General features: G+C 33.6%; 2 protein-coding genes across 4 annotated transcripts; one reads left to right on the top strand and one right to left on the bottom strand.

The window, feature by feature from the left end:
* Positions 1 to 9,225: 9,225 nt before the first annotated feature.
* On the top strand, positions 9,226 to 15,479 carry LOC106772601 (transcription factor PIF1). 3 transcript variants are annotated; one of them, XM_014659109.2, is made up of 10 exons: positions 9,226 to 9,536; positions 9,658 to 9,747; positions 9,834 to 10,554; positions 11,871 to 11,969; positions 12,045 to 12,110; positions 12,234 to 12,299; positions 12,729 to 13,121; positions 14,307 to 14,379; positions 15,068 to 15,146; positions 15,219 to 15,479. In XM_014659109.2, the coding sequence occupies exons 2-9, from the start codon at positions 9,665 to 9,667 to the stop codon at positions 15,076 to 15,078; spliced, it is 1,512 nt and encodes a 503-aa protein (XP_014514595.1). In that variant the 5' UTR covers positions 9,226 to 9,536; positions 9,658 to 9,664; the 3' UTR covers positions 15,079 to 15,146; positions 15,219 to 15,479. The 3 variants fall into 3 exon arrangements, with proteins under 3 accessions (XP_014514595.1, XP_014514593.1, XP_014514594.1); XM_014659107.2 differs by lacking the exon at positions 9,226 to 9,536 and having other exon boundaries at positions 9,623 to 9,747; XM_014659108.2 differs by lacking the exon at positions 9,226 to 9,536 and having other exon boundaries at positions 9,623 to 9,747; positions 15,068 to 15,479.
* A 6,545-nt stretch (positions 15,480 to 22,024) lies between these two features.
* LOC106770394 (protein FAR1-RELATED SEQUENCE 4-like) lies at positions 22,025 to 22,886 on the bottom strand. Its single transcript, XM_014656206.1, has 2 exons — positions 22,389 to 22,886; positions 22,025 to 22,171 (listed from the first exon to the last, which is right to left on the bottom strand). The coding sequence occupies exons 1-2, from the start codon at positions 22,884 to 22,886 to the stop codon at positions 22,025 to 22,027; spliced, it is 645 nt and encodes a 214-aa protein (XP_014511692.1).
* Between the last annotated feature and the right edge of the window lie 603 nt (positions 22,887 to 23,489).

Raw genomic sequence — 23,489 nt, forward strand, 5'->3', positions numbered from 1 at the left:
CAATTGCATGATAGACTTGAGTTTGACTTAGAAGATAAAAAGGTGATAACGGTCTAAAACCCGTTATTTTTATACTTGAAATTGATATCAAATCACACCCTTTATGGCTTAGAATGAGCTTAGAATCATGCAAAACACGTTAGTTTGGTTTCAAGAGAGTCAAAAGTGGTTTTAGAGATATTATGCTTGTTTTTACATTGTTTTGACAAGATTTGATGAGAATTGAATGATGGAAGTGAAGAAGGAAGGACTTAGACTCAAGAAAGGATGAGAAAAAATGAGAAGAAGGAGTCACGTCCACCGCTCAGCGCCATTTCCAGCGTTGAGCATTAGCTTCCAAAATTGCCCAACGCTGAGTGTCGACACTGAGGGGAGAAAAGGAGAATCGCCCATTGCTGAGTGCTAGGATTGATCGCTGAGCGTCCTGTGATACCGAAGCCCACCGTTGAGCAGTGAAATGGACGTTGAGTGCCTAACTTATGGGCTTGGGCCAAAATTCTGTTATTTTCCTGTATTATAAATAGACCCAGAATGCATCAGATAGACATCTTTTGGCAGAGAGAGACGTCAGAGCACCTTTTACACTCCTTGGAGGCGGCTTTTTGGATGCTAAGGCTCCAATTTACCAATTCTAGGGTTATTCTTTCATTCTTTCCATTAATTCCATCTAGTTTCACCATGTCCATGGTGAACTAAACCCTTTGTTGTTGGGGAACAATGTAATCCTTTTGAAACTCTCTTATATCAAATTTCTTATTTTATTCATATGCTTTTATTATCAATAGTTTGGGTTTTCTTCTCTGTGAAATAAAGCTTGCATCGTTTAACTCATTCGGTGTCATGATCTTTGATTTTGTCGATACGGAGACGTAGGAGAAATCTAGAATTGGGAAGAATTCTCTTAATTATGAAATACTGCCTAGGGATAGGAGTAGGAAGGTCAATTGCTTTAAGCTTTTGTGATTAATGCATTAGTAATTACTAGGGAGACTAGAGATAGTAAACTAGTAATTATGGTAATAGGCTCTTTTCACCGAGGGATCGAGTTTAGAGTAATTTAAAAAGTTGCATGAACATTGATAATAAAGCGAATTTAATAAGAATAGTAGATATAGGAGGGTGGATAAGGATGAAATTGTGAACCCCAACAACTCCATTCATCCATATCTTTATTTGCCAATTGATCAAGATTTGCATTTGCATATTTAAATTTCGTTTTGCATCCACATAATTACAAATTATTTTTCTTTCAAGTCTAATGCGATCAATTCACATAAACGTCTAGGCCACTGAGTCCTTTGGGAAATGATATCTGGACTTACCATCTATTTATTACTTGATACGATCTGGTACACTTGTCAGGGTGTAAACAAAAGGCTATCAACCTAATCTACAAGAAGTCAACTTTAACTTTCAATGGACATATTCCTTGTCCTTACTACACAATTTCGTTTAACATACCTTTATGTGAGCTTTATAAAACAATAGTGTCTAAGCAAACCCTTTGATCAAGTATATCGTACAATATTTTTCAGATGCTATATTGGGAGGATTTTCGAAAACACTATTCAACACCCCCCTCCCCCTTTCTAGTGTTTTTCTGTGGTTTTAAATTTTACTAGTGTGAATGTGAGACAATGTTCCCACCCTTAGTCTGTCTTTTTCACGCTCTCTTCTTACCGTTCCATGTAGAGGAGGTTGATAATAATGATTGGAAATCCTACTTTCCTCCCTAGTTGAGTAGGCATTAGACATTCTTAAGGTTTTCAAAAAGATGCCACACACAAAAAATTCCTTCTCCTCATAGTGTTTAATTGTTGTCCTTTTTTTTTCTAGTTTAGTAGCTTCAACTTTTCACCTTTCAACTTGGTATGATGTTGTGTTTAACTTCTTTAGTTCCATTTTATTTTCTAGCATGTTAATCTCAACTTTTAATCACAAGGCTTTAGCTAGTGGTACTTTCAAGTGTTGCTATAACTTTCCTTTTGCTATATATTACAATTCTAATTATTCTCTAGGCATTAGTTAAGTCATTTCTTCTGGTTTACACTATTACAAAACATACATTTTAAGTCTATTATTTTAAATTTTTTAAATCTATTTTAAAACAAACTTAGATTCGGATACCAACATACTTAAATTTTAAATTTGTTATAAACCAGCGAAATTGAATTTTAAATTTGTTGTTAACCAACAAACTTAAATCTTAATAGATTTCTAAATAAAAATGATAATGAATTTAAACATATTTTCTAAAACTAATTTTGTTTTGACACGAAACCAAAATCTATAATACAGAAATAAAGATTTCCAATACATACAGTGACACTGTATTCTCACATACGGTGACACCGTTTTCTTTTTCATTGGCGGTGGGAATGACTCTATGCAATGACCCAGGTTCGTCTTCGGTGAGAGATCCAAAAAACGTAAGTTTTTCTTAGGAGGAAACTAGCAAAGGGAGAAGGTGCACTACGCTACCCAAAGACACAAGAAAAAACCGCACCAAAACACAACAAAAACACATTTTAATCGGTTCAAATAAAAGATAATACATCAAAGATTACTTTAATCGGATTAAAAGCAAGTTTAACCATATCAGAAGAGTTTAAACGCACCAGAAAATTCAATGGAACAGATAGAAAAGCCAAGGAAGACGATGAAGTGCACGAAACTGCTGGTTCACAATCACTGTTTTAACAAGAAATCAGACGTCGGTTGCACACGAGCCTGACATCTATAATGGAAAAGATGTCGGTGACCTCACTAATCCGACGTATTTCTGATTTAAAAATTAATATTCGTGGGGCTTATAGACATCGACTACTAAGGCCACTGACGTCTATATACAATTATAGATGTCAATGTGGAGGCATCCGACGTTTATATAACGAAAAGGAATGACTTTTCACCTGCTTGGCAGACATATAGACGTTGGGTATCTCCTAACCGACGTCTATAGGTCTGATAGGTAGGTGAATAGCCATTAATTCCGCCATATAGACGTCAGTTTGGCAGGATCCAATGTATACAAGGCAGAAAAGAGTGACTATTCACCAACCTAACAGACATATAGACGTTGGGTTGTCCTAACTGACGTCTATATGTTTGACAAGTAAGTGAATATAGCTATTAATTTCCGCCATATAGACGTTGGTGCCTCATCCAACTGACGTCTATATGTCTAAAAGAAATGACTTTTCACCTACCTATCAGACATATAGACATTTCGGACCTATAAAAGACTATAGACGTTGGGGCACCTCCTAACCGACATCGATATGGCCAACTTATTTACGAAAATGTCACCGGTCATCAATATACGTCGAACTTACCCGTAACCGACGTCTAAGGAGTGACGTTAATGAGCGTTTCTGCACTAGTGTCACTCTAGTTTCTTGTTTTCTCTTGTTCTCATGTTATGGTTTAAGAAACAACAAAAAAACCTACGTTAAAAATAAGTTATTGATTATTGTTAATATGTAAGTTTCAATTTTCTTACTTCATATGCAATGTATGTTTCGAGATACTTAAATCAACATGTCATTAATTCTTAGTTAGGAAGAGGAAGATTCATGATTTGTTTTTCTTATTATGAAGTTAATAAAGAACTAATCCTTTCACGAAAAGGAAGGTAAGACCCATATACTAATTTTTCTAAACTTTCTTCTCATTTGAATGGAAAAATTCATCAAAGTTGTAAAATGTTTGCTTAAATATGTTTTTTTATTTGTTATAAAAATCTATATTTTTTAATTTATCTTGTATTTAAAAGTTTACTTAAATTCACTTTTTATCTGATAAGTTATAAAAAATTATTTTTGATTAATAATTTTTAAAAAATTTCATTCCTAATTTTATTTTTAATCTAAATGTTATTTAAGATACTTTATTTTATTATTTAAAGTGTTATTTTAAGTACTTTTGAGAGAGAGAAATTATAAAAATGAAAATCTTATATAAAAAATATCACAAAAACATTTATAAGAGAAGAAAAATAATTTCAAACTTACTTTTTTAATCTATTTCATACTAATCAAGATCTCTTTCAATTTTTTTCTTCCTATCTTATTTTATCACTATCATACAAAACATTAAGATGATTGTACCTTACTGGGCGATAAGTGATTTGATTTTTGTGAAAAATTTAATTATAATTAACAATAAGGTACTAATTAATCAAAAACCAAATCCAAGATGCAACAATAATTAAACCTAACAAAATTGTAGTTAATGATACTAAATCTTGAAACTATAAAATTGTTTGTGCCATCAAATCATGTCCTCTCACCACATGTCATCACTTTCTTTGATTACCTTTAGTCAATTCTTCTATTCATACACACCACTCCAACAAGAAACAAAGTTATCTCCTTAAAACCTCAATTTTATAATTATTAATTAAATTAAAATAATTTTAAAAACATTGGTTAAATTATAATTATTAAGTATGAAATAAGCTATGTACTACCACAAATCATTAAGTAAAATTATAAGATTGATTTAATACTAAAATTGAAAAATAAAGAAAGGTTTTAAGTTTAACTCTTCATTCCAACATTTAGGAATTTGAGCTTAGTTTTTGGAAAAAAGAAAGAGAAAGGTTGTGGATTCAAGAACTCACATAAAATAATATTAACAATTAATATTTTATAGATAAAATAAAACATAATTTATTAGGCATGTTTCTTAATTATTATTTTATATGTAATCCTATTAAATTTTTGTGATATATTGAATCCTCAAAATTTTAAAACTTTTCAATTATATCTATACATATAAATTTATCTGTTAACTATGTGATGTGACAATTATTTTATCCTTTCATATCGAACAGATAATATTTTTTTACAATAGATCATGATAACGTGAATTTCTCTATTATTTACAATATTTAACATAACTATTTTAAAGTTAATTAAAATTACAATAAATATAAAATATAATATTTTTAAACAAATTATTAAATTATAAAATATAAAATTACAAATTTAATAAAATATATAATTATAAAACATAAAAATATCAAGTTATAAAAATATAATATTTTTTAATTTTATACTTTTATATTTTCTAATTTTTTAATTTTATATTTTATATTTTTGTAATTTTTTAATTTCTTAATTTTGTATTTGATAATTTTATATATTTTTTAAAATTTTTAATTTTTAAATTTTATATTTGATAATTTTATATTTTTTTAATTTTTATAATTTTATGTTTCATAATTTTATAAATTTAAATAACTTTAAAAGAATTTCATTAAATATTATAAATCTTTTCATGAGTTTCTCGTCATAGTGTGATTTATTCATTTTTTTTCATATTTTAATATTTAGTTTTTTTCATATTTTAATATTTAGTTTGGTTATTTTGTTTTTTTATGTATAATTTGATAAGATTGAAACATTTATTGTTTTTAGATACTTGACTAATAAGTTTATCGTGATATCTTCATTGAGAACTCCTTTGAATCTTTAATTTTTTTTTTAAACCTATTGAAAATTTAAATAAAAAAACAAGTTTTAAAATGAAGGAGTTACTAAATTGTGTTAAGAAGAATAAAGGAATAAAGTGTAAAAACTAGAAAAGAGCAATGAAAAAGCCATGGAAAATAGAAAAATAGAAAGGAAAAGAAAAAAAAATAAAGTGAAAAATAAAATGTAGAAAAGGAAAGAAATAAGTGTTTCTGCGTAATGAATACAACGAAATAATATGCTTGTTATTTTAAAAACATTCTCCATTATTCTTTCTTTGAAAATTTTTAAATCATTGAATATTACATTTTCTTGTTTTTTGTTCAGCATTACAATTTTTAAAAATTGTTCATGATATTCGAGTGTATGTTTTTCTAAAGTTTGTGAATATTAAGATCTTGTTAATGTCACAAGTGTTTACTTACATAAGAATTTTGAGTGAAAATATAAATTTAAACATTTAGTGATAGAATATATATTTTAAGTTGAGTGATTTATTTTTTACTAAATTTCCTTATAAATTCAAAAGATTTATTCAAAGTAGTTAAAATAATTTTTTTTCCGTTATCGTGATTTAGGAAACTTGATTTTCTATAGAAGGTTGATTAGTTTTTGGAAAGATTTTTTTCTTTGGTTTAATATTGATATGAAAATTTATCCAGAATAAAGTTTTAAAATTATTAAGTTTTATTCAAGAGTGCAAAAAAGATAAGTGTGAGGGTGTGATGAATATATATTTATACTCTCATTTAACCTTCAATCTTGGTTCTTTAATTGGTTTTTGTACTTAAAATGTTGTTTTAATTATGATTTATTCTAAAATAGCTAAATGAGTTTGAAATATAAAAATGTGTTAAACATAGATTTTTAGTTACAATAAGAAATGAATTTAATAAAAAACATAAACTTATTAAAAATGTATTCCATAAAAAAACAAAAAATCATTCACAATGAATAAGAAAAACTCATTAACAAGGTATTTAATAAACAACATAAACTCAATCACAATGAATTTAATAAACAATAGAAACTCATTCACAAGAAATTCACTAAACAATAAAAACTCATTCACATTGAATTCAACTCTCATGACTCCTCCACTCCCCAATGAAGTAATTATCACCTCACTTGCAGTTTTCACCCAACATTCCATATCTATAAATCTTGTGTAAGTCTTAATCCCTTTTCTCTTCGAGACTTAGAGGCTATTATACCTGTATCGTAAGGGTTGGACGGTCGGGTAGTACAGCCGGTCATGAAGAAGTATATAACGACCCCGTCAACAAAGGCAAGGACATTGCCTGAAGGGGTCGGCCATGAAGAAAGAAGCAATGAGATTAAATTAAGGTAAAATGAGATTAGGAACGTTGGGCCAGCTATTGGGCCACGATTTGAACTTTACTAATCATGGGCCCATAAAGACAACTATAAATAAGAGGTCAAAGGTAGAAGGTGGTTGGTTACATTGAATGCACATTTACTCTTAGTATTTACTTTCTCTCTCTATCTCTATCCTTTGACCACTTACTAACTTGAGCGTCGGAGTGCCTTTAGCAGGCACTCGGACAGACTGGATAGAAGGAGATCATGCATTGATAAAGAAAAACCAGAACAAGCGACTAGGGGAGAAGGACGGAGTGACCGGACGTTTAGAGGAAATTGTGTAGGAGGAGTCAGACGACAACACAACCGGAACAATAAACACAACCGGAACAATACCAATATCATCTATGAACTAAAGAAATGAAAATTTTCTTATAGACTAAAATCTCAAGTAAGGAGGCTAGTGTGTAATAAAAAACGTAGATAATGTTGTCAACACAAAACGACATCATCTTGAAACTCCCGCATAAGCTTGATCAACACTAAAATAAGATCAGGATTAGTTAATTAATGATACCAGAGATTAAAATATCGTAAGATAACCTAGCTTAAGTTTGATCTATCCAACCTAGACTATGCAAAAAAAATACCTATTAAAATAGTATAAAAAAACACAATCTATAAGATATCATTGTTCATTAATTATTACTGCATTTATTATCTCACATACATATCTTACTTGAGCTTAAGAAGTCTTTGTAAATACATATACCTAAAAAATCTCAATGTAAGGAAGAATGACGCATAAAATTGATTAATAGATATGCAAGTAGATCTTTATTCAATAAGAATATAATTAATTATAAAAAAAAATTAGTTAAATATATATTTTATTATTTAAAATGTACGATTTTACTCATTATCATAAATTCAAATATTAAAAAAGATAACTAAGCTACTTTTTAATGTAAAAGTAATGAAAGAAACAATAAAATAATAACAAAGATTTACACGAAGTTCTTTTCTTTTTCTTTTCACACCCTAATTCTATGAAAGTCAATTAAACTTTAACTTAAGTCTATATTTTTCCATCACAAAATTTAGAACCAAAATATTGTTTGAGAAGGATAAAAGTTATAAATTTAAACAATAAAAGGATATGGTAAAATTAAAGATAAAATAATAAAATGATATTGTAATAAACTAATTATTACCGAACGGTCCAAATGGTCAATGGGCCTTAATCATAGTAATGATGGGTCATTATCGTTTTTTATTATTTATTATTGGGTCGACGGTCCATCATGAGGATATAATTCATCGCAATTATATCTTAACAAATATTATATGTATCAGATAAGATCAAATAAGATCTGAACAACCAGATATTCAGGTATAACTGTTTATATTATATTTTGTTTATATTTGATAATAATCTATATATACAGGGCTGAAATCACAAGCCAGGTACGCTCTCTCTCACGCTATCTCACTCTGCAGTATATTTGCGATTCTTTACATAATTCATTCTGAATCAGCTGAGTGATTTCACTCTACATCCTCATACTGAGAACCCGTAGCCTTGCACTCAAGGCTATTCACTACCAAATCCTAACTTCAGCGTCGGAGTGCCATTGCAGGTATCTCCCCCCTTCGGTCAAAGCTTGAAGATTTCCGAACGGTTGAAGATTGAAGAAGAGCGGACGTCTAATTCACCAGAGAAGGCGCACCAATCTACTTAATCAGGCAGCACAAGGCAGGAGTGCCACGTCACCCAGATCAGTTCTTTCGGTCCCAGAAATTCACACCGAAACATTATCGAATAATCATCCGGAAAGTGTTTGACGGGGATCCTTGAATAAATTTTAAATATAAAATAGTTTAACACAATACAAGGCAGAAGTATCCCATTAATGTTTGCCACTAATCTGAAACAGGTTGAATTGAAATTAATATTTATGAATCTCAACAAAAATGGTTTTTCACTAATCTCGATATTACCTCAATAAGTGAAAAAGCAAACGCAAAACTGAGATACCGTTTAAACATATATTAGTAGTCTCTATATGATATTATGAGTAAACCGTTACGCATTAACAAATATATATAAAGTTGTGGGGAGAATAATAAAAAACTAAGAATGTAATAATATTTTATAGAAATAAATAAGTATGGGCCACATGTACCAACTCGTGTCCCCACAAAACGCCCTCAATTCTCAATTCTCAATTCTCAATTCTCGTATCCAAACATACAAAATTGTTCTTAAACAATGCTTATGTTTAAGCAATCCATTCTCTTAATTTGTTGGATTAGTGAATGGTACTACACTCCGTATCTTTAAGCCAGATTTTAAAATATATTAACTTAAAAAAAAAATGACTAATTATTGACTTTTTATTGTTTGTTTAACAGGATCATTGACTGTGTTTTCAGAAAAAGTGAATTAATGTAAACCGTCAAAAATCGCTTTCGTCGTTTAGCTTCTTCTCATTATTCGGGAAACGCCTTATCTTTGCACAAAGGCAAACAAACAACAACAGCAACAAGCCCAGTTCCAACCCAAACACACCGCATACTCTTCCCTACAATAATCTTAAACATTATTCTTATTCTTTAAAATTAAAAAGAAAAAAGAAAAAGAAGAAAATATTATAGCAATGAGTGATTCATTCTCCACAAAAATTAAGTTCTAAAGAAAGAAATCTTCACGTATTATGCTGGACTGCTTCAACAGTAAGTTGTCTTTTGCTTCTTCAGTTTCCATTAACAACACCTTCTTCATATTCCTCACCATTTTTAATTTTTATATTTTTCGGGAATGTTTCTAATTTTTTTTTATGCTTGAACTGAACAGAAGCAAAATGAATCACTGTGTTCCAGATTTCGAAATCCAAATGGACGATGACGAAGAATTCCCAATTCCCGTCTCAAAGAAACCCTCAATGTAACTCTCTTCTCTTCACTCTTATTTTCAATTCCTTTTTTTTTTTTTTGCGCCGAGTAAGTGAATGCGACGACAATTAAACACAGGCAAAACGACGAGATCATGGAACTATTGTGGCAAAACGGCCAGGTTGTGATGCAGAGCCAAAACCATCGATCACTCAGAAAACCGCCGCATACGTTGGTTGCCGGCGGAGTCTCTCCGGCTAGGGAGATTCGATCCTCTGAAGCAGAAAACTACGGTAACCAACACTTGTTCATGCAAGAAGACGAAATGGCTTCGTGGCTTCACTATCCAATCCACGAAGATCCTCCTCCCTTTGATCACCACGATTTCAGCGCCGACATGCTGAACCCGCCGACAAACGTAATCGCGAGCGTGACTCACAATAGCGCCGCCATACAATCCTCCGTTCGCACGACGGAGCTTCGACATCCTGCTCCTCGTCCGCCGATTCCTCCTTCTCGGCGGCCGGTGCCGGCGGCAAACAGGATGCAGAATTTCTCACACTTCTCGAATCACGGCAATGCGTCGTCGAGTTCGAAGGCCACGGCGGCGCAACCGACGGTGGTGGATTCGTGCGAGACGCCGGTCGCGACGGCGGAGCACGCTGACACCGGTCGCGCGAGCATGACCGCCGCCGATGCAGGTAAGGCGGCGGAGTCTGGAGGAAGGGAGACGGCGACGTGCGATGTGACGGTGACGTCGTCTCCTGGTGGTTCAAGCGGGAGCGCGGAACCAGTTCAGAGGGAACTTGACCGAAAGAGGAAGGGGAGAGAAGCGGAGGAATCAGAATTTCAGAGCGAGGTGAGTGAGTCAACTCGTTTGTTTTATTTCTTCTCGAACTCTCACACGTTCCATATGCGTTAGTCTTGGCTATCGTGCACCGGGGGAATGACGTCGGTTTACGTTAGCACGCTCCCCTGCATTCTATTCAACGTCTATCTCATTTCTAATTATCAAACTTTCCGTGTGTGGACATGACTTTGGTATCGTTTCTCCAACGAAACCCTTAAACGCGACGCGGTTACACATGGTGATGCCACGTGTATAGTGGAAGATTCAAAACTTCATAACCGAGGAGCAGGGTATATTTGGTGAACGGAGTGGCTCATGTGCATATTTATACAATTTTACTATATACTATATTCCTTTGATATTTTAAAAAACTCAGCCAAAGGAAATATCTACTAGTAAGGTACGGAGGTCAAAATACAAAGGAATTAAGCTGTCATAATGCTGACTGAACTTGTGAGTTTGGTCAAAATATCTCTGCTTGCAATTGATCTAGTGAAGGCCTGAGGAAAGTAGGTAGAAAAACTAGACAAGCGAAAAACGTGTGAACATTAATTGATCTAGTGAAGGCATGAGGCATTTTCCACACTGAAATGAAAACTATCAATTGACGCTGATGTAAAACGAACAACACGAGTAGAGATCACCAAACCAATGTTCAACACCCCTTGAACAGACTTTTAATGGCGTCGTGCTTTAGTTATTATTTGTTGACATTATTTGTTTGAGTTGTAATAGGTATATGTAGACTAAAGTAATGGAATGTAATGGGGATGCAGTTATAAACTACGTTATTTACATATCAGGTGTTACTTAAACATGAACTTTTTGATATTGATGATGGTACGATGGTTAACTAATTCCCCATCATGGACGACTTGCATATTACCTCCGTTTTAGAAAACTATAAATCTTATATTTCAATTGGTCTTATTAAACAGAATTGTCTTCTAATCTCTCTCACGAGGAGACTCATAATTATGATTTTTCCAGAGTATATTCCGAGGTAAAGTGCCTAGGACTAAAAGATGACTTGGACATGGTTGTGAAGTTTGATGGGGGCAGCGAAATAGGTAGAAAGCTTGGGTTTAAGTTGTGGTACTTTCCAATTTTTACTATAAACAAGGGGGATTGAGACTTTGTCCGTAAGATTTACCAGTTGGTGGCTTCCCATGGAAGCAACTTTGGAACAGATGAGACGGATCAATAGTTTATTATTTAATAGATAATGGCATACTTGTTGACTCTAATTTACATTTTGTCATCTCTATAAATTTATGGTATATGTTGCTTCTATATTCTTATCTCCATTGGTTTCACTGCAAAAGGATGTCGATTTTGAATCTCCGGAAGCTAAAAAACAAGGGCGTGGTTCTACATCTACTAAGAGATCCCGTGCTGCAGAAGTCCACAATCTCTCAGAGAGGGTATCATACATAACTTTCCCTAAACTTCATTCTGTTTTTCTCATTTTCTGAGTATCATATTGCATTTTCATGCAGAGGCGTCGAGATAGAATTAATGAAAAAATGAAAGCTTTGCAAGAACTTATACCTCGATGTAACAAGGTCAACAGAATTATTAAATTTCCCAGTACTTCTTTTTCCTTTTTTTTTTTGCATGACATTTTATGGTTTTACTTGCTTTCTAATAGCTCTTTCGATTTTTTATTCCTTTTCTGAATTTGATAGTCTGACAAAGCTTCAATGTTGGATGAAGCAATTGAATATTTGAAGTCACTGCAATTACAAGTGCAGGTAAATCTTATATATACGGTGAAATATTGAATGAGCATTCTAATTGGTGATGGTTAATTTTCCTGTACCCATAATTTATAAAATCTCTTCAAGCATATAAAAGGATTAAGGAAGAAAGGCAAGAAAAATTAGGATGGAAAAGCAAAGTAATTCTTACTGAAAAGTTTAGAGAAAACTTCACGTGTCGTAAGTGAAAGAGGCATGGTGATTCACAGAGCCAAAGAGGTTGTATTTGGAATTATTTTACTTACATGAAGATTTTGTTCTATTGATTGAAGTGTACGCTTGTTTTACAATTGTGTCTCTCTATTTATCACCCATACACTATATATCTATTGGGTACATTATATACCATTCACGTATTAGCTCTGCATGATAATATACTATCATTTGTAACGAAAACTGAATGCAATTTATTTATTTATGCAGATGATGTCCATGGGATGCGGCATGGTACCCATGATGTTTCCTGGAATCCAACAGTATTTGCCGCCAATGGGAATGGGAATTGGCATGGGTATGGGCATGGAAATGGGAATGAACAGACCAGTAATGCCATTTCCCAATATGTTAACTAGTTCAACTTTGCCAGCAGCAACTGCAGCTGCTCATTTGGGACCGAGGTTTCCCCCTGTGCCTCCTTTCCATATTCCCCATGTTCCTGCCCCTGATTCATCCAGAATGCCAGCACCAAATCTGTCAGATAATAGTATGCTTAACGCACTTGGTACGCAAGGTCCAGATCAATCACGTATCCCAAACTACACTGATCCTTATCAGCAATACGTCGGCCTCCAACAGGTGCAGTTACAATTAATGCAGGTAAAGTTGTTCTTAACGCTATGTTGATTTTTTCGGTTACTTTTATTTTGGGGCGGGGCGGGGTTTAAAGCTACCTGAGGGACATCATATCCCAGCCACCGTTACATCATCTTCTTTGATGCATCGTCCTAACACAACACATTAATTAGGAAAATTCGGCTTGTTCCCATGGCTCCATCCCAAATATTCCAAGTTGTTATTAGAGAAACAAGAATATATCTTGTAAAGACTTTTTAAAACTCCAATCGCTTCCAACTTTAGGAGTACTCATCCTTCTCGTAAGTGCTTGTTCTCCTTAAGATGGAAAGTTCGCATAAGATACTTCAGCGCTTAAGTTGGTCTCTCACGTCAACAAACAATAAGTGTGTAATTAATGAAATGTTATTAACATATTTCATAAAATGTGTTATTTATATTTACGGTATATTTTGGATGAGTTTGGGTCCATTGATCCAAATACTTTTTGGTTTCTAAATTATTATAGTTAATAATGGGTTATGGTGATTAAGTGTTCTATATGATGTTATACTGATTAAAGGGAGATGGACTGACTACATGTCGACGTAGTAGTCCGCATGTACTCATTCAAGGACGAGATCTATACTAACATGGTCGAAGGTACTCAGTCACATACATTAAACCAGTCCCAAACTTTACATGTAATATGTTAAAGGCTTCAACGAATCTAACATTAGTAGTTAGTGTTCAGTTTTTCGCTTGTCGATCATGATATCGATACTTTACATGTAACATGTTAAAGCTTCAACGAATCTAACGTTAGTAGTTAGTGTTCAGTTTTTGGCTTGGCGATCATGATACAGATACTCATAGTTGTCTTGCAAAGTTTGCAAAGAAAATTGGTATTTTTGAATATATAAACTTATATACTAATCATGATCGTAATACCCTTCTTGAGGTGAGTTAAGTAGCTGGGAAAAATCTGCTGTTTGGTGGCACATCACAAATAGGCCAAACTACTTATTGTACACTTTGTCATTAAAATGACTTTTTTTTATATTTCTGTCATCTACTCCCGATTTTCTTCTTAGTACCCTAACTGGAAAGTTGAAAAAAGAAAAATACCTCTTTCTTTATATTTGGCTGAAGTCTTTTTGTTTGTTTTTCTTTTCTAATTTGCACAAAAATGCGAACGTTTATGTTAACTTTTTGCATACGTTGAATCAGGCAATGAACCAACCAAATGTAAGCAAGCCTACTACCAGTAGGGGTCAAGAGAATCCAGAAAAACATCAGTCAGGTAAATTGCCATTCTAGTATTCTCAATTTAATTTGTTCTTAATATATTTATGAAAGATACATGCTATTTTTTGAAATCCAATTGGACCGCTCTTGCCTTCAGATCAATTTCGTAGTGCGATTTTAAGTATATACGAACAGACCTCCTTTCCTACTACATATTTCAGACAAGTCATAACACTATTTGTCAATAAATCACCCTCTTTCCTTTAACATATATTTAAATTATACTTCTTTCTAATTTAAAAAAATGAATTCTCTTCTTAGTAGATAGACATAAATATGAATTACACTTTAATTTATAAAGAAAACTATGAAAAAATGATAAATAATTATGATTGTGTCCCAACAATATTCTGTCTTTTCCTTCAATTTTCATTGTCATTACTAATTTTAATACTTTGGTGAAAAAAATTAACTTGTTCTACTATTGACTATAAAATTGTCTGTGAGTATTTCAAACAAGTTATTAATCATAAATAAAAATCACAGCAAGAAAAAAAAACTTATCTAGGTTAAAATGGACTCTTTAAATAGACACAAAGGAAACAAGTATTCATCTGGTAAGAGAGGGGAAAAAAATGTAGGTATCTTTGAGAGAAATGTAATATATTTGTTATCTAACTCTTGATGGACATTATAAAGCAACGACTAATGTCTAAGGTCCGTTGTTTTTTCTTGATATTCAGAAGAAACATGATTGGTTGATATTTACAATCTAGAGTTGACAATTCAATTGTGCTGCTCACTGTTGGATCGCTGGCACAAGTAAGTCTCACGTCTCTTTAGAGAGATAGTGCACAAGAGAAGAATAACTATGATTGAAACCAACTTGTGCAGATTGCAGGTTAAGCTTCCCCGGCCCTATACAAAAGCAGCCAAGTGGTGTTTTAGAGAGAGCTAACTTTTTAGCAGTTCTCAGTAACAAGCTAATCAAATGGCTAACATGTAATTATCTTCACCCTCTGCACTTTTTACTCCACTTAAACGTTCATTCTATTTTTAGAAAGTCTAGTTCTTTATACAAAGTAGAAGATCCTCTCTGTTTTGTAATTAGATTGGATTCAGATCCCGTTCTGCTCCCTATTTTCTTTTGTATTATCTTATCAATTTTCTACCGCTAGACATTCATAAGCATATGGACGGTGATTAATTTATAAGGAAAAAATAAGTCAAAGGTTAATGATTTATTAACACGGATTTCTTTTAGGGTTAAATATGTTTTTCGTCTCCCAACTATAGGCTGTTTTTGTGTTTAGTCTCTCTTTCAAAGTATAGTACAATTTAGTCCTTCAACTTTAGAAAACTCTGGTATTAGTCCTTTTTACCAAATTTTTTTAACTTTATTTGCTGTTTCAAACGCGTTTCTCAGTTAACATTGAAGCAAAAATGTGTCAAAATGTGTAAACAATCCAAATGCTATAATGTAACGTGCTTGAAACAGCAAATAAAGTTTAAAAAATTTGGTAAAAAAGACTAAAACCATAGTTTTCTAAAGTTGAAGGACTAAATTGTACTATACTTTGAAAGAGGGACTAAACACAAAATCGGCCAATAGTTGGGGGACGAAAAACATATTTAACCCTTTCTTTTATAATATTTTGACACACACACTATCATTTTTTCATTGAGTTTATAATATGTTAGCATAGTAATAAATAAATAATAAATCAATCATTTATATATTATGTAAAACTGTTATGAAAAATGTGGCAAAATATATTTTCCTAAATGGTTGTAAATAGCTCTCATTTTCATGCCTCTTGCCTTCCTAGAAAAGAATACAACACTAATGAATATACAAAAGCATTGAATACAGAAAATGATACACATAAATTTTTATATTTATTTAATATTATTTTTTCTTACTTTCTATTATTTTTTTATAAAAAAAAAGTACAAAATTTTACTATTTTATAACCATTTTCCTCAAATGAATGTAAAAATATATACAATATTATTACTTCACAGAAAATTCTAAAATTTATAAATTAAGCTATAATATAAAATTAAAATAAATATTAGCATAGAATATTTACTATTTTTACATATTGAAATTTATAATAACTAAAATGAAATTTAATTGTTATGTTTTATTTGTATTGCTACAAAAATTAAATATAGAATAGAAAAGTGTGTAAGAAGTATTTATTTGAAGCTTGATAAATGTTTACCTTTTTTACTAAAATAGAAGCACACTTTATATTTATATTGTATTTATTTTAGGCTTAAATGCTTACTTAGTCCTTGTAATTTTTAGTTTAGTACTCGGTTTTAAAAGTGTAAACATTGGGTTTCAAAGTTGTCAAAATTGTATGAATTCAGTCCCTTTCGTTAAATGGGCAGAAACGGAATTAACTCCAACTGACGTGTAAAGGAATCTACATTTTTTTATTCTCTCTCATCTGTCTTTTCCTGAATGACCCCGATATGTTAACAACGATTTGACAACGTCAGATGTCTTGTCATGAAGGTATTGGGTGTTTTTAAATGATTTTTTTAAATTAAAAATGTGATTTGAAAAAGGAGATTTTGTGTTGTTCCGAAAACACCCTCCGTACTTTGAATCAGTCTTTCTCCTTCGAAGCATTATCTCTCTCATTTTCTCCATTTTAGGTTTTTGTTCTTCTCCGAAGCTTTCTCTCTATCCATTTAATCTTTTCGCGTTCCTTTGAAGCTCCGTAGCTCTCTCTCTATCCATTTAATCTTGTCTGTGGAGGTTGAGTGATTTTGTTGGATTTAGCTCTTGAGTTCTACATTTGGCGTCTGTCGTTGTCGGGTGTCTATTTCTTCGAACTTGTTCCATTTTTTATGCCATGGCTTCGTCTGGTGACATTGGTTCTTCAAACAAGGTATGAACACTATCCTTGTAACGTTATCGTAATTAGGTTTTCGGTCATGGTATTTTTTTTGGTAATCGTTACGGATTTCATTGGTTTTGGGTGTTGAGAGTTTTGTTGGTTATTTGTATCAATAAATGTTAATTTATTTTGTTTGATGCAGTTATTTGTTCGACATTCAATGAAAACTAATTTTGTTGGTGGTTTGAATGCAATATTGAGTGAGGAGCACAAGGATGTTATTTCGAAGACGCCATTTGCATGGTTTCTAGAACTACAGGATAATCTAAAGATTGGTAGGAATATTTTGAGTGATTTACTTATTAGATGGGTTGATGAGAGAGGTGGTTTTCAATTTGGAGATAAATTTGTTGAATTCAAGGAAGTAGAAACTCAAGTTAGCCTTAGGTTTGGGTTTAGTTGGTGACCAAATTAAATTGAATGCAAAAATCCTTTCAGAAACTCAATTACGGAATTACTTTGATAAAGCAAAAGGAAAATATGAACTGGATATGATATATGATTTTGTTTTGAAAGAACACAAAAACTTGCCTTGTATGGATGTCTGTAAGCTTTACGTTTTGGTTGGAATAAGTGAGGTATTGTTACCTAGTCGTACTAGAATAGTATTCCCAATTTTGTTTGAAATTGTTGATAGAACAAGTGCTTTGAGTACTTTTTGTTGGGGTCGTATAGTGTACCATTATCTACTTAGTAGTTTTTGCAAAGCTTGTGTAGCCTGGAAAGGAGGAAAAGGTGCAACTACTGTCTATGTGGATGGTTGCTTTTACGTGTTTAAGGTAAATTTTTTACATGCATTGTTGCTTGGCGTTGACTTCAAATGACCGATATTGACTTGAACGATGTAAGTCAAGTTTGGTTTTATGATCGTTTCCTTCCTTCAAATTGAGTTGTACATAAATTCCCAAGAATTTTGCATTGGATGACTGTGAATGTAGGTGACAAGTTCGTCAAAGTTGCAATGGAAACGGGGGTGGTATGTATTCCTACATTGTTTTATAAATTTTTGGTTGAATTGAATGGTTTTATACAACGCAATGGTAATTGTGATTAATTTGCAGATGCTTGATGAGTATAGCAAATCAAGGAAAGAAATGGGTGTGTCATGTTTGAAAGCATCAGTACATGAAAAAGAATATGATGATGGTTTAGATGAAGTTTTACATGAACAAGATGTTCTTATTGAAGAACTAGAATAAGAGTTATTTTCATTGAAGGATGAGTTGCTTGAAGACATAAATAAAGATGAAGTTGCTTTAAGTACAACAGGTAAAGAACAAGATTTTTTCAATGATTTTGCAAGTGAGGAAGGAATTTACAGCAATGACAACGGTAAGAAGGAAGGACAACATCGAAAGCGTTTCAAGAACAAAGCCTATAGAACTCCTTACGTCGGGTACAATCCAAATCTTGGTTGAGAGTTATGTAATTTTTGTAATATTGTAGTATTTGGTAGATTTTGAAGTATGTATACTTGTATTTGGAATAGTTAATATGATTGTGAATAATGAAAGTTATTATTGGAAAGGATATTTTATTGTACTGTTGATTCCCTGTGTTATTAATTTTGATTCTCATTATTTAAGTTAAGTGAGGCCTATGTTTGTGCGGAGGACCAAGTAGAGGTTTGTGTGGGTTGGGATGTAAGTTCCTGCAGCAATGGCACTGCTCTGGTGGTGTTGTAATTGCTTACAGGGTAAGTGTTATCTATTAGCACAATGAAAAACATATTTTTTGAGCATGTACAGGTCTAAGTATGTTGAGAGGGGCATCTGGTCCAGCGATTGAGGGAGGTTGAAGGAAGTAGAAGTGTGATACACACTGGTAAGCGATTACAAAGGCCCTGTAATCGCTTACCAGTCAGAAAATCTAGTTTTGTACCAAAACCTGAGAGTTGCTAACTGTGGCTGGCTGAGTGGCTCCCAAGTTTGGTCAATTATGCGATTGCAATGTTTTCATTATTCGTTACACGTGTAGGTCATGGTTCAATCAGTCGACATCAACATTTTTGAAAGAAGTAGAGGTCTGATGCATTGGTAAGCGATTATGGAGGCCCTGTAATCGCTTAGCAGTCAGAAAATCCAGTTTTGTACCAAAACCTGAGAGCTGCTACTTGTGGTTGGCTGAGTGGCTCACAAGTTTGGTCAATGATGCGATTCCAGTGTTTTCATTATTCGTTACACGTGTTGGGCATGGTTCAATCAGTCACAACTACGATTTTGAAGGAAGCAGAGGTGTGATGCACTGCTAAGCGATTACAGAGGCCCTATAATCGCTTACCAGTCAGAAAATCCAGTTTTGTACCAAAACCTGAGAGTTGCAACCTGTGCCAGACTGAGTGGCTCCCAAGTTTGGTCAATTATGCGATGACAGTATTTTCATTATTCGTTACACATGTAGGGCATGGTTCAATTAGTCCACATCAACATTTTTGAAGGAAGTAGAGGTCTGATGCACTAGTAAGCGATTACAAAGGCCCTGTAATCGCTTACCAGTCAAAAAATCCAGTTTTGTACCAAAACTTGAGAGTTGCTACCTGTGCCAGACTAAGTGGCTCCCAAGTTTGTCAATTATGCGATGGCAGTGTTTTCATTATTCGTTACACATGTAGGGCATGGTTCAATCAGTCCACATCAACATTTTTGAAGGAAGTAGAGGTTTGATGCACTAGTAAGCGATTACAGAGGCCCTGTAATCGCTTACCAGTCAGAAAATCCAGTTTTGTACCAAAACCTCAAAGCTGCTACCTGTGGCTAGCTGAGTGGCTCACAAGTTTGGTCAATGATGCGATTCTAGTGTTTTCATTATTCGTTACACGTGTTGGGCATGGTTCAATCAGTCACAACTACGATTTTGAAGGAAGTAGAGGTGTGATGCACTGCTAAGCGATTCCAGAGGCCCTGTGATCCCTTACCAGTCAGAAAATCCAGTTTTGTACCAAAACCTGAGAGTTGCTACCTGTGGCAGACTGAGTGGCTCCCAAGTTTTGTCAATTATGCGATGACAGTGTTTTCATTATTCGTTACACGTGTAGGGCATGGTTCAATCAGTCACAACTACAATATTTTGTTACGAACATTGGCAATTACATTAATATTACACAATAACATTAATGTAATGATTGATAACATCAAATCAATATTAAACCTACATAAAAGGAATAATTAAGTTCATAATATTAAAGATATGCAATTACATTCATATAAAGATGTAGCAACAGTTCATCAAACACAAAGTTTTGAAATAAAACATGACATAAGATTATGCAATTAATTGTAAGTTAATAAGTTCTTGCTCTACAACTCCAACACGATTTTCAATTCTTTCAAGTCTTTTGCCAACGAACATGCAGAGATCTTGTATTTCTTTGATCACTTCAGTGAATGTTGCACAAGATGATTGTTCCGAATTTTGAGATTGTTGTCTTCTTTCAGGTTCTTCATCACCAACATCTGCTTCTTCATTGCCTTGTACTTCTTCTACATTGCGAACAGGCTCCTTGTAAACCCAAATTCCTTCATCATTTTTATGATAACCAAAAGTTTTTAGAACTTCTAAACCAATCCTTTGCGTTTTTTTAACTTGGGTAAAAGGATCAGTTTCTGTATTCAGACCAAAGTGTTCCATGAATATGGTAATTAGATGGGGATATGGTAGTTGGGCGTTGTCCCTTGTTGCCTTTTTCATCCTATGTCGAATGAGATGCCTCTAGTTAATCTGAACACCCTTCATCAATGTCCAGAGCAACATAATGTCCTCCTCTGTTGTTTGTGCAACATTTTTCCAACGAGGAAGTAAGATTCGACAAAGTACATAATGAAGTATCCTTGTTTCGAACTTCAATCTCCCGGCCAATAATCTACCTTCTAAGTTTGCACCTTCTTTACAAAGGAATTCCCTAGCACTAATAAAATTGTATTCCTCCTTCCAGTCATCAACAATAGTCCCTTCAGAAGGTACACCTACACATGGGATGCAAGTAAGTTTATGAAAAAGAGAAGGTTTGATTGTCATTTTCACCTTTTTGACCTCGCTTCGAATTACTCCCGAATCTGAAATGCGCATATTGCTGTAGAAAACTCTCACTAATTCGGGGTAATAGTGCCTTCTGTACGCGACAAAATCATTTAGCCCTGCTTTTGTCAACACGTCAAAGAATTCAAAGTTCCCAGGTTCCATAAATTCGTCTGCAAGATACTTCCCTTCCAGGATTGGACGTTCAAAGAAATGTGCAGCGAACCTTTGATATTGTTCGTCGCTTGAGAAGAGTTCATTACTTGCACTCGGTGGCGATATTGGAGGGGAGGCTGGTGCTGGAATTGGAGGGGCCCTTGTTGAGGGCGAAGCCCTGTTTTTGTTCTTTGCGCGAGGTGGCATTTCGGGTTATTAGGGTATTGAAAGGGGGTTGGAGGTTAAATGGTTTGTGGCTGATTAGGGTTTTGAAGGAATATTGTAGGTTACACTTGTATTTAATTGGAATGGGGTAGTGGGTGACAACAGCAGCAGTAACTGTCATCGCATCGTAGGCTGAAACAACAACAACTATTTCAAACCTGGTCTGCAACTGCATCAGAAACGGTCAGGCCCATTTCAGTAATTGATTACAAAGTTGTTGTAATCGATTACCAAACAGTTTTTAGAAATTTAATTTTAAAAGTAATCCAAAACAAATCTACAGTGCTTGTCCTATTTATTGTGAAAACAATGATGAACAACAATAACATACCTCATTCCAGTCAAAAGACAACGTACAGGCATATCATCTAATAACAATATACATCAAAATTATATATTCTCAAAAGTGTTATGAACTGCAGATAGCAAGGACATAAGTCCAATAGGAGCAACTTCAGATAGTTGGGAAAGTTGAAGTGATTGGGATGCATATTCCATGCCCTGTTGGGCTTGTGTAACATTAGATGTTGCGGTCTCCTGAGTGCAGAAATTAACACACATTACCAACATGTAACACAAAAAAAGAATATGTTTACTACAAATACTTATAGTAAAAACAAGATTTAATGTACTCACATTTGGTTGTGAAGGTGTTGTTGAAGAATTTTTCTTAGTAGCTTTTGATTTTGTTTTTACACCTACTTTCAACCGCTGACTTCAATCTGTTAGTTCTCGGTCGGCCTTTTCGCTTAACCGCAATGGGACTGCGAACTAGTACGTCACTACTTCCACAAGTATTGTAGGATTGAGTTTCTGTCACGGGATTCTCATACCTTAATTGTCCTCCCTCACTTACGATGTTATTTTTCAATGATGAACTCAAACCGAACTTTTTTGCAAGACATTTCAAATCTTTTTCCAACTGAGTAGAAGCACATTCAAATTCACATGCAGCCTCAGCCAAATTATAGAACTGTTGACACAAAGATTGGTATCTTTGCATCTTGGGGTCCTGCTGTAAAGAACTATAAGCTGCTCTAATAAGTGTGTGCTTTTTTCGGATGCTTTTGCTCCAACGGCGAAGTACATATTTGTAGGGTACATTATGGACATCTTCCTGACCGAGAACCAATAGAGAATGCCGACATATGATGCCTCTAAACTCAAATAGTAGGCATGAACAACTTATATCTTTTGAAAGAGGATCAAATTCAACATGGTAGTATTTTGGCGCACATTTTCCATCCCACATGCACTATTCTTTGATTGTGTAGATGTTGAAAATACAGTCCTTCACCATGTTCTTAATGAAACAATTCATCCTTGATCGAAACTCAATTTGCACTTCCTCAAAGTTTTCATGTGTGTACTCAACTTGAAATTGTCTCTCAATGGGTGATTGAGACCCACATGCAACCGTTGTATTTAGAGAGACAAAGTCAGCTTCTATTTCTTTTTGGGCCTTCACTTTAAGAGCATTATCGTATTGAATCACAAATTGTTGTAGTGTGGTAGTCGAATTAATAAATCCATCAAAGAAAGTATTCATTCCCTCGCTTCTTTGAGTTGTTGACATACCAGCCCAAAAATGATTCTTCAAGTAAGATGGTACCCATTTCCCTCTCTCTTCGTACAAATTACATAGCCATTCATTATTTTCTAAGCCATGTGTGGTAAGTAGTCGTTTCCAACCAATTTCAAAGTCAATTGCATTAGCAGATTCATAGACAACCACTTTTATATCACACTTGATTCCAACATAATTCTTATATCCTTGAAATTTTTCAGGTAATTTTTTCATTATGTGCCACAAACACTACCTATGTTTTGTTTTTGGGAAGACTTTTTCAATTGC

Source organism: Vigna radiata, chromosome 8, assembly GCF_000741045.1.
Source record: "Vigna radiata var. radiata cultivar VC1973A chromosome 8, Vradiata_ver6, whole genome shotgun sequence".
NCBI lineage: Eukaryota > Viridiplantae > Streptophyta > Magnoliopsida > Fabales > Fabaceae > Vigna > Vigna radiata.